We start from the raw sequence: 13,360 nt of genomic DNA, 5'->3' as shown, positions 1-13,360 counted from the left end.
GCAGTGCATATAATCAGTAGTACATAATCATAGCGCCTCTAGAGCCTATAATAATGTTTTATGATCCTCAGTCACATTTCTTATATTTCAATGTCATGAAAAGTGCGTACCTATATACAGTTATTTTATAACGAAAATCATTAATTGCTTATCATATGTTCAGCCGCGCTATCATTTGATGTGTGTTAAAAATACAGTTAAAAGACGATATACCCGCCATCTGACACTTTTCGTCGAAAACCAATAAACAAAGAGTCAGTGTAAAATAGTGACCGGCCGTTCATCGTGGTCCGAGCCCGTGAACGCTCGAGAACCGTTCGCAGGGCTATGATATCCGTGTAAAATGTCGAAGTCTGACGGAGTAGGTCTTTAGCGGGAGTTCAAGGGGTAAAAATATTGTATTGAAGAAAACGAAGGTAAGAATAAATTGTGATATGATATTCTGTAAGTGAAATTAGCATCCCTTCCAGGATCATCCCGGTGTTTCCCGATTCCTCTAATACGAGTGGTACGATGCGACGTTTGCCGCTGATACTCTCTTCTCTCGTTCTCTATTCCCATTTGGTGTCTGCTTAAGCAAATACGCGTTGACCAACATCCGATATCTACTTTATTACGCATTATATCCATCTTCAATCTTTACATTAGGATATTCCTGCTCGATCCCAAAGGACCGCTCGATACTGCGTTCTGACTCCTAGAGAGTTAACTTTTTTTTCCCCTTTATATGCTACTGGGTCGAGAATGTAATTTTCTTCGTGAGAGATTTATTAAATCTTTTCCTTGAATATTTCATATATACTATATCCCTCCTATGTCCGATCGACATCTCGGGATACGTTAGGTAATTGTCTTTTGCGCAATTCCCACCTACGGATATCTTGTACGACTCTGACGGCCGACGAGTATAACAATTTTGCATGTGGATGAAATTACTTTGTTTCTGTAAACAAGGGATTGTTTTCTATTCTTGTTCTTTTTATTATTACATGTTTTATGCAGTGCTATTATCTGTGAGATCTGGGAGCAGATGTAGTATATTTTATATTGCAAACTATCATTTTCTTTTTTTAGCTTTGCATATTTGATTTGTATCAGTGTGGTTGTATTATGATAGTGTATTATTGTTTTTGAAAAAAATATCTGAAGTATAATGAAATATTTTATTCATTCAATAATGTAGTCTGTATAGGAATAAATGTTATTTTTATTTCCTTTTGTATAAGTTTTTATACATTGCATTGTAGTAAAAGATATTAGTGACAATAAGCTTAATGTTGCTTTAAAAATAAATATATCATGCGTTACATTACTCTCATTCTTTTAATAGGTGGACAAACAACATTCCGTATTTTAAGAATGATATGTTTATAGTGTTATGGTCTATGAGAATATTACCCTTTTATATTTTATATGACATAAAACATTAAGAAATTTGTTTATTCATATATTTAGTTCATTGTCATTCTGTTAAAGTGGATTATCTTAATAATTGATAGACATCATTTTTATTATTTGTCAGGATTATTAATTATTATTGTATCAGTAGCTTCTTATTCTTTCCTTATGTTATAACACTTAATATCACTTTTGTACCATGGAATGCAATACATATATTATCTGTCTTGTTGCACATTGCACTTTATCTCCTTTGTCTTATCTGTCTGTCATGTTGCTGACTAAGTGCAATGCATCTCTTTTACCACCTTATTTTCCTATAAGTTTCTTAGTGGCAGTGGGAGTACAATTGACTCATTTTTACAATTGTGTCCATCAATATATGTGTATCGTAAAACATTTATGCTTGTACAAAAAAAGTACTATCATAGTAGCTCTATATTTGTGTACATCTGATAAATGACAATTCTGTCTTACTCTAAAACCCATTGGGACATCTTTAAATCTTTTCTTAAAATTATACAGGGTTTTGGGATATTTGAATATTTTTTTTTACACAGGAAAGAGATCAAGCAAACTAAATGGGGAAAATCAAGAAAAAACCACATTTGGTCCACTGCACTGGTTCACGCAATGTTTTGCGTAACTTGATGCTCCGTGATTTTGGCTTGCACACTACGCACAAGACGAGTACACGTGAATTCGAACCTATTGCTGAGACGAACTTGGTTCTTAAGGATCATAAGGAATTGGTATGTTTTGAAATAAAATTGTACTGGACAAGAAAATTGATACCAATTTATAAATTCTTGGAATATTTCTTATAACGAGGAACAGTACATAGTATAATTTATCAGGAATACTAGCTAGTCACAAAAATCACTGGTAGTCTTAACAATTTCATTCTATTGTTATTTGTTTCAGAAATGCGATCTACCTGGTGTACCCAAGGCATCGTTTCTCATGGTTTTCAGTCCTGATGGGTAATTATTATACCAGATAATTTTGTATCACATAAATATTACATGAAAATATTAAATTAAATAAATCTTGTTTTTTAATCAGGACTAAAGTTGCATCCACCCATGGAAATCACAATGTTTATATAACAGATCTCACAACGGGAAAGAATATTCGTACACTGTCGGGTCATCCTCGTACTCCATGGTGTATAGCCTTCCATCCCTCGTCGAGTGAGATCTTAGCTTCAGGATGTCTTGGTGGGCAAGTTCGTGTCTGGGACCTTAGCGTAAGTGCTGTACAAGAGGATCTAAAAGTTCATACGAGTTACGTTTGGCCACTGACAGGAGAGTCATATTCCAGATTTTTTTGCACAGGGTGGTAGCGAGGTTTGGAATACAGAAAGTCAAACCGTAATCGCCTCATTGGCGTTTCATCCATCTGAGAGACTTCTGGTTATTGCAACGTACAATGAAGTTCACTTCTGGGACTGGAGTCAGTCTGAGCCTTTTGCAGTAGTAACCACTAGAAATGACAAGGAGAAAGTGAGGTACGTGCGTGCATAACGTTCCGTTTAACTAACGGTAATAATAATTACACGAGAAAAATCATCAATACTATTTACTTATTATTTGAATTTTAGATACGTGGCTTTTGATAATATGGGACGAAAATTAATAACTGGTATTGCTAATGCACCACAGATGCAATCACAATGGGATCGACCTCCTATCGAGCAGCCATTTCGAACTTTTATTCGGTATAAATGAAATATGTGTATTTTTGTAAACTAATAATTCGAAAACATGGAACATATTAATAATGTTGTCATTTTAGATTGGCTCGTGAACGATCTCAGGATCTGGATAGGTTTCCACGTCTAAATCAAGGCGTGATTTATGGTGGACGATGGCGCGACAATTATAATGACAGAAGTACACGAAGAATGGAGTACAGAATGCATCGTAGGAATGCATTTACGGAAATTAGACATTCTATCAGGAGCGAACTCAGTCGACAAGATCGAGAGCAGAGAAGTCGTTTTTGGTACATTTTTCATAAATTTTAAAGTATTTAAATGGGTTTGGGGTGTACTTCATAATCTCGAAATGAAAAATTGTGAATTATAGGATTTAAATAGGTAATTCGTATTCAACCAAAATGCACTCATATTTGTAAGTTACATAATGGTTCATGTTATATTTTGTAATAATTCGAAAACGAGAACGGAAGGCTTACACAGTTTTTTGGACAAGTTTTTGTTGAAACTTTACATGTTTTTTTATGCATATAATTCTCCATTAATTCTCATAATAGTATCAGATCAACAATTGCAGAATTTACGAAAATATGGTCACTCCATTTTAACGAAGATAAAGTATGAACGTTTTGTTGATTATAATTTTCGTAAATGAGTCTAAAAACAGCATTTAGGCTCCCTATTTCGTTTGAAACATGTTTTTTTCTATTTCAATATCGAGGCTGCTCAGATGATTTTCAGATATGCCGCTTGCGTATATTACCAAAGGCCAGGATTGCAGATTATTTGCATAGTTTTATAATTAATATGTACGATCCTAGAATAATTATGCGCTAGGTCTCCTGCACCGAGTGCAATTCGGCGCAGCGGAATGCTACAGGAGCCATCGATGCAGGTTGGCAACGTGACATCTCAGGTGAGGCGCAATACCTATACATCCCCCAGCGAAAACCGGGTAGATGATCCATACTTCTTTCGATGTTCACGTACGACTGGGGAACCATCGGTGAGAGAATCGAGAAGTCAAATTGCGCCCAGACTTCGTGATCAATCGACTTCCTCGAGCAATTCAATCATCGAAGAGCAACGCAATGGGATTTCGACAAATGTAGAGCAAGACCAAAATAATTTATTTCCTAGAACCAATCTAGATCGACAAATAGATAATATTTGGAACGTGATAAACGAGAGGATCGAAAGAGTTAATACACAAGATACCGAACGTAGGATCAACCTGTGTTACAGGGGCCTGGTGCATCAGTGTGAAGCCCTCGCAATGCGGTACTATCCGCTTTCCTGGAGGCTGAATAGGGTCAGTGTTAAGAAATTTTATTTGTAGGATATAACAAAACAAAGCTTTGGGTGTATTTCAGAGCTTTGAATTTTATGCTCAGAAAAATATCACACTAATATATTAATTTCTATAACTTGTAAAATTATTTTTGGATTTCGATCTTAATCTTGCTAAACAAATTTTTAAGACAATGATTGTATACTGTGTCCAGGTTGATCGTGAACCCAATCCAATGAATCCGAATCAATCGAGGAATCGATCCAATGAGCCTGAATCATCTGCAGTGCAGGAGGAACATTCCGACACTGATAGGAATGAGCCCGCTGCCGAATCGTCCATAGGAAGACTAAGGAATACCTTGAGTGGCAGTGGTCAGGCCAATAGTGACAGTTTGGAGAGATTGCAGCGACGTCCGCATCAACTGATTAATCGTGCCCAGGAACAGGAGATTTCTGCTGCTCTCGAAAACCTCTTTAGCGTTTTGAGTGGTACTGCTAGCAGTAACAGTTGCTGTTTGGCGCAATTGCAGAAGTTACGCGAACGTCTTCAGAGGTACACCACCAGGGTGTTCGCCAATTCGAATATCCAGAACACGAGGATTCAAACTCTGACGAATGCTCTGAATCAGGAAATCGAGGCGCTCAATAATATGGAGACGCGGTTCACGACGACCAGGTCCAGGATCCAACGTCTACGAGATGGAGTTAAACTGTAGGGTTTACTTCGGCAAATTAGACGAGTCTCGTTGGATGAAAATTAATTCCCTCAACGACCTTTATTCAGGTCGAACCATGAGCAGTCTACAAGTTCTGGGCTTCCTGGATATACTGATCAAAATACTGGTGTAGGACAACAAACTTCTAGTACAGCTGCTGCTGGTTCGTCGAGGACTCCAGACCCTTTCGCCTCTGTTACCTTTGCCATGGATCCTAGTACAGACGATATCAGAATCGCTGGAATTCGCGAGGGTACGAGTACATCTAGTCCAGGAAGTAGCAGAACTCAGGGTACCTTTAGATCAAACAGAAGAAGATCTGAAGCTGTTGATGCCGAGGATGAGCCACCGAGGAGACGCCGACGACACGAAGGTTCGCACATTTGGTATCCAAGTTACAACGCTAACATACGTAACTGGATTGAAATTCATAGTAAGTCTTGTAATGATTTTGTAGTCACAAGGATTAATAATTAGTGTTACCCTTTCCCACTATTTTTAGATGAAAGTTCGCCCTCTAGCGATGAAGGATATTCTGTTAGTACGTCGCATCCTGGTACATCAAATTTTACAGTTTCTTCTCGTTCTGCCTTTCAACCAAGCCTACCAAGCCTACCAAATTTTATGACATTGAACGATATGAGCGGCCGGCTTTCTTGCTTGAATAATACAAGTCGAAGATTCATCAGAAGTATTAGGAACCGTACCCAAGAGATATCTCAAGAGGTCAGAAGAGTTCTAGATTTCTTTCAAAGGCACGTCAATCCACAATCTAATGAGGGTGTAGAGAACTCTCAAGAAGAACCTCTGGATGATGAAAATGCTGGGGAACAATCGGAAAGCGGATATTGGCTACTTGAAGAAAACAGCAATTCCGACTCGAATCACGACGAACCAAATCCAAATTCTAATTCAGAATCTAGAAGATGGACTAGTCGATGGATACGTTTAAACTCTTCAAATAGGAATTCTGAAACTTCGAATGATAATCTATCTACTGATCATGGAAGACCACGCTCACCTGCCAACCGATCTGAACCAAGAAACTTCTCTAGGATAAGATTACCAGGATCTCCTAATGACAGGAACCAACTATCTCCAGTTTCTATAAACTCTACTAGGTATGAGCAACCGCCATTGTTTCCCTTCAGAAGTTTGCGAGAAAATCAGACCAGAAGAGAGGAACAGAATCAATCTGACTTGTTGCGTGCTCAAAACAGTGCGGAACCAATTGGAGAAATTCTAGACAGTATTCCTGAGGCCATAATTGAGATCCCCTCCATAAGTGGAGACGTGCCTGAAATTGCTAACGTGCAGAATATCACCAGTTCACTAAATCAAATATCAGTGAATAATCTAGAACAAAGTAGAGGTCTGGAGAACGCAGAGTATAATTGTGGATTTGGTTATGAAGACGGTGCTGATGATGGGAATCCCGACAGAGTTGGTGACGAAGAAGGTTTCCGAGGATGGAGAGTATGCCCTCTCAGACAGAATGAAAGTCATTCCGATGACTTGGTTAGTCGACAAGAACTAATCTTATTATGTCGCCATATAGCCAATATGCAACGACTTTGTAGGTTCGTAAAATATGTTTTATTGTTTTGCAACTTTAATACCAACGTTATGATCAATGTTCAATAGTGTATCACATTATAATTTGCCGTGATTCTATTTGTTACAGGGCTAGATTGGAAATCGTACAACTGCAGCAGGTACGTAGAATGTGGGAAGATCTGCGACGTCAGATAAGACGTCTTCACGTAACGGTTATAATCGAAAGAGAGAGTGATCAATCTCAACCAGGAACTAGTACGGATGGTGCGGTTCCATCGACCTCGACACAAAACATTTCCACAGAGTCTCATATCGAACCAGCTAAAAATTTTAAAAAGGCTCTCTTGGAAATTTATAAAAGAACCAATAGCGAGACCGATAATGAACCTAAAAACGACCACAACCAACCGTCGACCTCGAGAGGTACAACGTCATCCGGAGGTCAAAAGACAGGAAAATCATCATCAAAGAGTTCATCGCGTCAATTGGACGAGACCTCGACTAACATAAGCCTATCAAATCTACTGCCAAGTAAGTCCGAACTTAAACGTATGGGACCACACAACATTTATCAAACTCTCCATAGTCTCTATTCGTATTGTCCCACTGATAATTCACAATCAGCCTCAACTTCGAATGCCACTAGTGATCATACTTATTCCAATCTGACAACCAATAATAATAACAACATGCAACTGCCAAGTATATCTAGCCTGGTGTCGGACATTGCTGGTAGTTTGAATCTACCAGGAAACAGTGGAACGACACAGAGCGCGCAGTTGCCGGGAATATCAAATTTGGTGAACAGTCTAGCAGGAAGTTCAGGATCAGCTAGGACTACTCAAATCCCAATAATATCAGGTTTGGTTTATTCAAACAATCCCAATAACAGTAATAATCCATCGGGAAATTCCAACACACAAAACTCAGCAAGTCAATCAGAAAGCTCGACCTCTGCAACGTCACCAGAGTCTCCGAATGATAATTCGAATTTAAGAAGAGAACAGTATACTTATCAAAAATGGAGGTGCAGTAGAAGGATGCATTTGAAACGTACAAGGCTACCTACTATGAATCCGCGAAACATGTCGCGATCACGGGTACGATTAATAAATAATTATTTTCGAAATTATGAACATGCCAGAAGGTACTGGTGTCTTGATAGAAATTCATCGAGCAGTGGTAATAACGCTAGTGGTGATAATAACCCTAGTGGCGATAATAATGCTAGCGTTAATAATACTAGTGGTAACGCTAGTGGCAATCCTAGTGGTAGTCCTAGTGACAATCCTAGTGGCAATGGCAGTAATGGTAATGGTAATGCTAATAGCGGTGGCAATGGTAACGTCAGTACTAGCAACAATATCACCACAGAAAGAAATCGTGTGCAAACAACCACAGAATCGTTACAAGCTATGATTGTCAGATTGGAGGCGCTGGTAAAGCAGCAAAGAGCCCTGGCCAGGAATGAGTCCGGCAGAGGATCTGATAGTGACAGTCAAACCGAGAATATCAGAGAGAATAATGACAATTTTGAAATGGAAAGAGTACGAGAGGTGAACAGGCTGAAAGCTAGAAATGTTCTGAGTCTTATGGTGGAAAGTCTGACACAATTCTTTGAAGAAATACGACCTGTGAATGGTTCTCACAGCAATGTACTCTACGACCAAATCTGTAAGATGTACATTTTACTTCATTTGGCATTGGAGTTGACTGATCTTCTTTTGGCCCAATTAGTCACGACTACAAGGGAATTAGAATTAAGTAAATATGGACCACTGAGATCTGCTTTATTAGTGCAAAATCAAAATGGAGCAGATGAACGACGTAATAGAAATGTTGATAATCCTCAAACTGAAGCTAATCGTCCTAGTAGTAGTAACAGTAGTAATGTTACAGTATCACCAGGAAACGAACGACGTCGTCACTCCAGAAATCTTGGAGCTGGTGCAAGTACCAGTGCTGCAAGTGACATACAACTAGAAGACGCAGAAGATCCTCTGTCTACACAGAGTACTAGGTACTACCACAACATGGATGAAACGTTGAAAAGATGGCTTGATTATCCTATGAACTTAGATGAACACCTCAGAAACAATTCGACGAGTGAAGCGCAGCAGCAGACTTCGGAGCAAACGGCTCCAGTGGATAATCCTTTGGACAGTAATTCATTTAACGTGGATTCCGAGAATGAGGAGACTCGACAGTCGAATGCCATGGCTGGACACATCTCCTCAGAGAGTGCACTCTCTGCTGAGGTTCAGAGTATCGTTCAGAGAATTCACAATAGTCGAAGCATTGATGAAGATGAACGTCGCTTGAACAGGCCAGCTTCCGATGTTCAGTTAGAGAGTAACATTGGGACTGAAGATGATGTCGAGAGCCAACGAGACTTGGCTGCCGGTAGTAATGATTCTCTAAGAGACAGATTAAATCGCGACATGATGTCGAGGGCGTTCGAATTTCCTTTGACGCGTGGAAGACCTTACATCGAGCTGAACAGAGAACAACAGTCACAGGATAATGAATTCTTAACTGTTCATAGAAATGCTTCTGGAAGAGATAGAATGGATCTCGAAAGGATTTTCAGACCGTTTGAAATAGACTGGGAAAGTATTTTGAGACCGCTCTATACAGATTTAGAAAGAATTGCGAGACCTTACGATGATATACTTGGAAGACCAAACGCAGAGTCTAGCAGAGAACAACAGTCCCAAGAAAACGATTTCCGAAGTGATCGCAACAATTATGAAAATGATGTTGAAGATCGAGATACGGCTACACATAGAAACGATTCTAGAGATGATGGGACAGATTTCTTCAGGCTTACAAGACCATCTGAGGGGCCTCCTGCAGCTGGAAGATCTCAAATGGAATCCAGTAGAGAACAACAATCACAGCAAAATGATTTCAGAAATGGCCGCAGCAATTATGAACTTAACCGAATTCAGTTTCAAAGATCACTTATTTCTGCTACAATAACCAGAGGGCTGACATCAACATCGCTTCGTGCAGCAGAACGAATTTCATCTGGAGCATCAGGTTATAGAGTAGTACCAGGAGGAAATTTGGCCTCGAGATTGAGCTATATGAATTATATAAGACAACTTCTTCAGAACCGTGAAAATGTCACCAGGAGGCGTGAATTAAGTGTACCCGTGGTACAAGTGAATAACGTCCCAGTGAATGACTTCAATAATTTGTCCGGAAATTCAAGAAGGAGACCAAGCATTCGTCCTACACCTCCCCATACACCACCGCCCTATTTAATCAATAGTTTCTTAAATAATATCACAAGAGGAAGTGGTGGTCACCCAAGTGATTTTAACGATCAGCCAGGACCAAGTTCTTCCCAGTCTAACAACAGAGATCAGGTAAGTCAAGCTACATTGTGGCTTCTACTCTATTAGAATAGGAGTGCTGATAAAGGAGTATTATGCTATTTCGATCAGGATTTGAGCGGACATCAGAACTTCTCCTCACAGGTTCGCAGATGGTTCATAGCTCACCGATTCTTGAATCCACGATTTGGTATCTTTGGAGGAGCTAATGGGCCAGGAAGTGGCGGTAATGGTGGCGGCGGCGGTGGCAGTGGTGGTCCTGGTGGTCCTAGTGGTCCTAGTGGTCCTGGAGGTCCTGGAGGTCCTGGAGGTCATAGTGGTGGAAGTCCTGGGGGTGGACCAGATCCTGTCAATGACGATAGCGACGATGTCGGACTACGAGGTACTTAACGAGCCTTTTCTTTAATAATTAGCATTCCGATATTTTTACACTTTCTTACAGATCATGTTCCAGTGAGTCCATTAATGGCGACTTTTAATGGTCTCGAAATTCAAAGTCATCGTGTACAGGCTTGGGACTTTTCTCAGGGTGAAATTCCAGACATTACTGATCGTAAATATTCTATTCTCGTTAACCATCAAAATATATTTGTAATAAGTTTTGAGAGATTTATATTCAATTTTTTACACTTTTTCTAGCTGAGAAAAATGTTGTAGTACGTGAATGCAAAATTCACAATGACGCAAGCGTGGATATATCATCAGACGGCAAGTTACTCGTTACGTTACTTCCCTTTGGCAGGCTTAGTGTATCCACAACAGTAGGTAAGTATGTTCTTGAATTTAGTAAAAATAATTACCACATTATCAGGCCCTATAAATCCAAATACTAATAACAAATTTTGCAGGTGTATACAGTCTACAATGGGAAAATCTTGGTGAAAGAATTTACTCGACGAAAATCGATCAGACAGTGGTGTCTGTGTCAATGTCTCCTACGAGGCAGCATCTCTTGGTAGGGCTGGCATCGCGTAGAATTCACATAGCGACTCGACCGTTACCAATGGCCCTGATATTCAAACTAGTTGACAAAGAACCTGAGGAAGATATGAAGTGCAACATAGAACAGTCGAATCCGCGTTATTTGAATCCATTCGATTCAGCTGATGCGTATGATCGAAGGGCTGACGATTTAATCCATAGTATGGATAATTATTTAAACAATATAAGACAGGCTGATGGTCCCGATGATGATAGAAATAATGATCAGGATTGGAGGAATCGAAGCGCAAGGACAGAAGCTGACATTAAGGACAACAAGAAGAGCATGGTTTTACTGCGAGAACTAGTTCATAATAATCAGGAAACTACTGGGTATGTCAGTTTAAATTGTATAAGATGGGCTCCGCAGCCTGGTCAAGGTATGGTCTATGCAACTAATACCGGTCAATTGAATATTCTTCACTGATGTGATTCCTTTTGATGAGTATTGAAATAGAAATTTGAATGAGCTGCAAACAATCTAATCTCAAATTAATCAGAACTCATTGAAATAAAGAAAACTTTACTGGCGAGAAACGTAGAGGCTTTGCGTAAAGACATTTTCCTAATGGATATACATATATAAATATATATAAATACAAAAATATACTAAATCGTATTGACTTTTCGAGACTACGATAAAATGTCGCTTAATGTTTCTCAGAATTTATTTCTTTTTTCTTCTCCCTTTCGTTCGTACTCTCTTCATGTCTCATTACTTAACTTGATTTGCCAAAAAACTGGAGTGAACATTTACATTTGTATCTTTACTCAACATTCATTAAGACTTTTGTTTATTTATTTAGTTCTGTTTTTTCGCACGATCTTTTTCTCAGTTTACTGTAACAAATTTTTTTGTTCTTTACAATTTTATTTTTTTACGGGAGGATAAGGGTGCACTGCGTGATGTGTGTAAATACTTTTGCTTCATGCGAAAAACCGTGCGGCATGCATATAGGATCTTATGAAAATTGTTACGTTTAAGTTTGAGGATTTGTAAAACAAAAAAAAGAATGATGGAAGCAAAGGTGCTTAGCCACTCGGATCACACGTAAAAATACGTACACGCAATTATGCATCTACACGGAGATAAATAGCTGTAGAGGTACGTGTGTGATTTAATATATTAATGTGCATAATTTGTAAGATTTTTCTATTTGTATTATTTAAATATTAACGCTTAAACACAACTGTAACGTGCATATTCATACGTCCATACGCGTGCATTCATTATTTTTAATACCAGACTGAATTTCTAATTAACGATCTGAGTATTATTTTAATCACAAATGAGCGACAAACTTTGTAGAAATTTATTATCGAGAGCGCAGTCGGATTGTACGTACGATCACAGAATCTTATGTCGACGTAGCTAATCAGTGCCAACATATTATCAGACATTGTATTGTATATGGAATATTTATCGTGCATACGTATGTAAAAAATGACGTAAGTTTATAAAATTATGAAGAAAACGAAAAGTTTATTTCGAATTCGGTAAATGCATCCGGGGATATGCAATGCCTCTCTGTATAAGAGAATTATAGCATTTGAAGTTTTTTGTTCCCTGTTTTAATTTGTGCCATCTAAACATTTCTTTTCGCCTGTCTTACTTCTCATTTTTTTCCGTGTTATTAAATGTAATCATTTTAATTCGTTCGATGACTCATTTCATATTTCACATTATTCAAACACTAGCATTCACACTTGTTTAGCTTACTCTGTACTATCGATGTAGAATAAAAGAAACAATGTTAATCCAATTTAGCTGCGACAACTTTTTATAGTGTCATAGTAAAAAATTTGTAACTTGTGTCTCATACATGACCATATAAAATTATTTTAGAACCTTTTTTTTTTAATAATTCATATTTCTATGAGGCATTATGTATGCGCAAAGAAAAGACAATGATAAAATAAGACTGGCAATCGGATCCATTGAATGAGTAATGTGTGGATTAAATTCTTAAGCAAAAGGGAAAGGATGGGCTTGGCGTTAATGGAAAGTGCCAATAAATCCTTTAAATAAATTTTTGTTCTTCACAATGCGTGTAGACACTTAAGCAAAGCCTGATGTTTCGTATATATCATGAAAAACTATTTCTCTTAACTGAGCAATTGAAAACACTTACGCCCCAAATTCATGTTATTAATCAAATAATATATTTACAATTGTCACTAGCGGTGACTCAAGTGGAGCGTAGATTTAATTATTGTAAATGTGAAGGTTCAATTTGTATGAGATTTGAACTCGTTCTATCAGTCTGACGTGTATAAAGTGGTAGTGGAGGGACTAAGAAGAAAATGTTACAGAGATACATAAATAATGAAAAAATGAAGTAAAAGAGATGGAC

General features: G+C 38.3%; 1 protein-coding gene across 2 annotated transcripts; it reads left to right on the top strand.

Annotated features, from left to right (window-relative positions):
- Window positions 1-144: 144 nt before the first annotated feature.
- Window positions 145-13,036, top strand: LOC107270141. 2 transcript variants are annotated; one of them, XM_015744859.2, is made up of 16 exons: window positions 145-416; window positions 1,959-2,150; window positions 2,323-2,381; window positions 2,464-2,647; window positions 2,736-2,908; window positions 3,002-3,118; window positions 3,196-3,405; window positions 3,956-4,430; window positions 4,624-5,123; window positions 5,196-5,560; window positions 5,630-6,707; window positions 6,812-10,058; window positions 10,170-10,407; window positions 10,468-10,578; window positions 10,665-10,790; window positions 10,874-13,036. In XM_015744859.2, the coding sequence occupies exons 2-16, from the start codon at window positions 1,980-1,982 to the stop codon at window positions 11,431-11,433; spliced, it is 7,614 nt and encodes a 2,537-aa protein (XP_015600345.1). In that variant the 5' UTR covers window positions 145-416; window positions 1,959-1,979; the 3' UTR covers window positions 11,434-13,036. The 2 variants fall into 2 exon arrangements, with proteins under 2 accessions (XP_015600345.1, XP_015600343.1); XM_015744857.2 differs by having other exon boundaries at window positions 10,137-10,407.
- The last annotated feature ends 324 nt before the right edge of the window (window positions 13,037-13,360 follow it).

Source organism: Cephus cinctus, unplaced genomic scaffold (genome assembly GCF_000341935.2).
Source record: "Cephus cinctus unplaced genomic scaffold, Ccin1 Ccin1_scaffold0705, whole genome shotgun sequence".
NCBI classification, from domain to species: domain Eukaryota; kingdom Metazoa; phylum Arthropoda; class Insecta; order Hymenoptera; family Cephidae; genus Cephus; species Cephus cinctus.
This window is presented reverse-complemented; position numbering and strand designations above follow the sequence as displayed.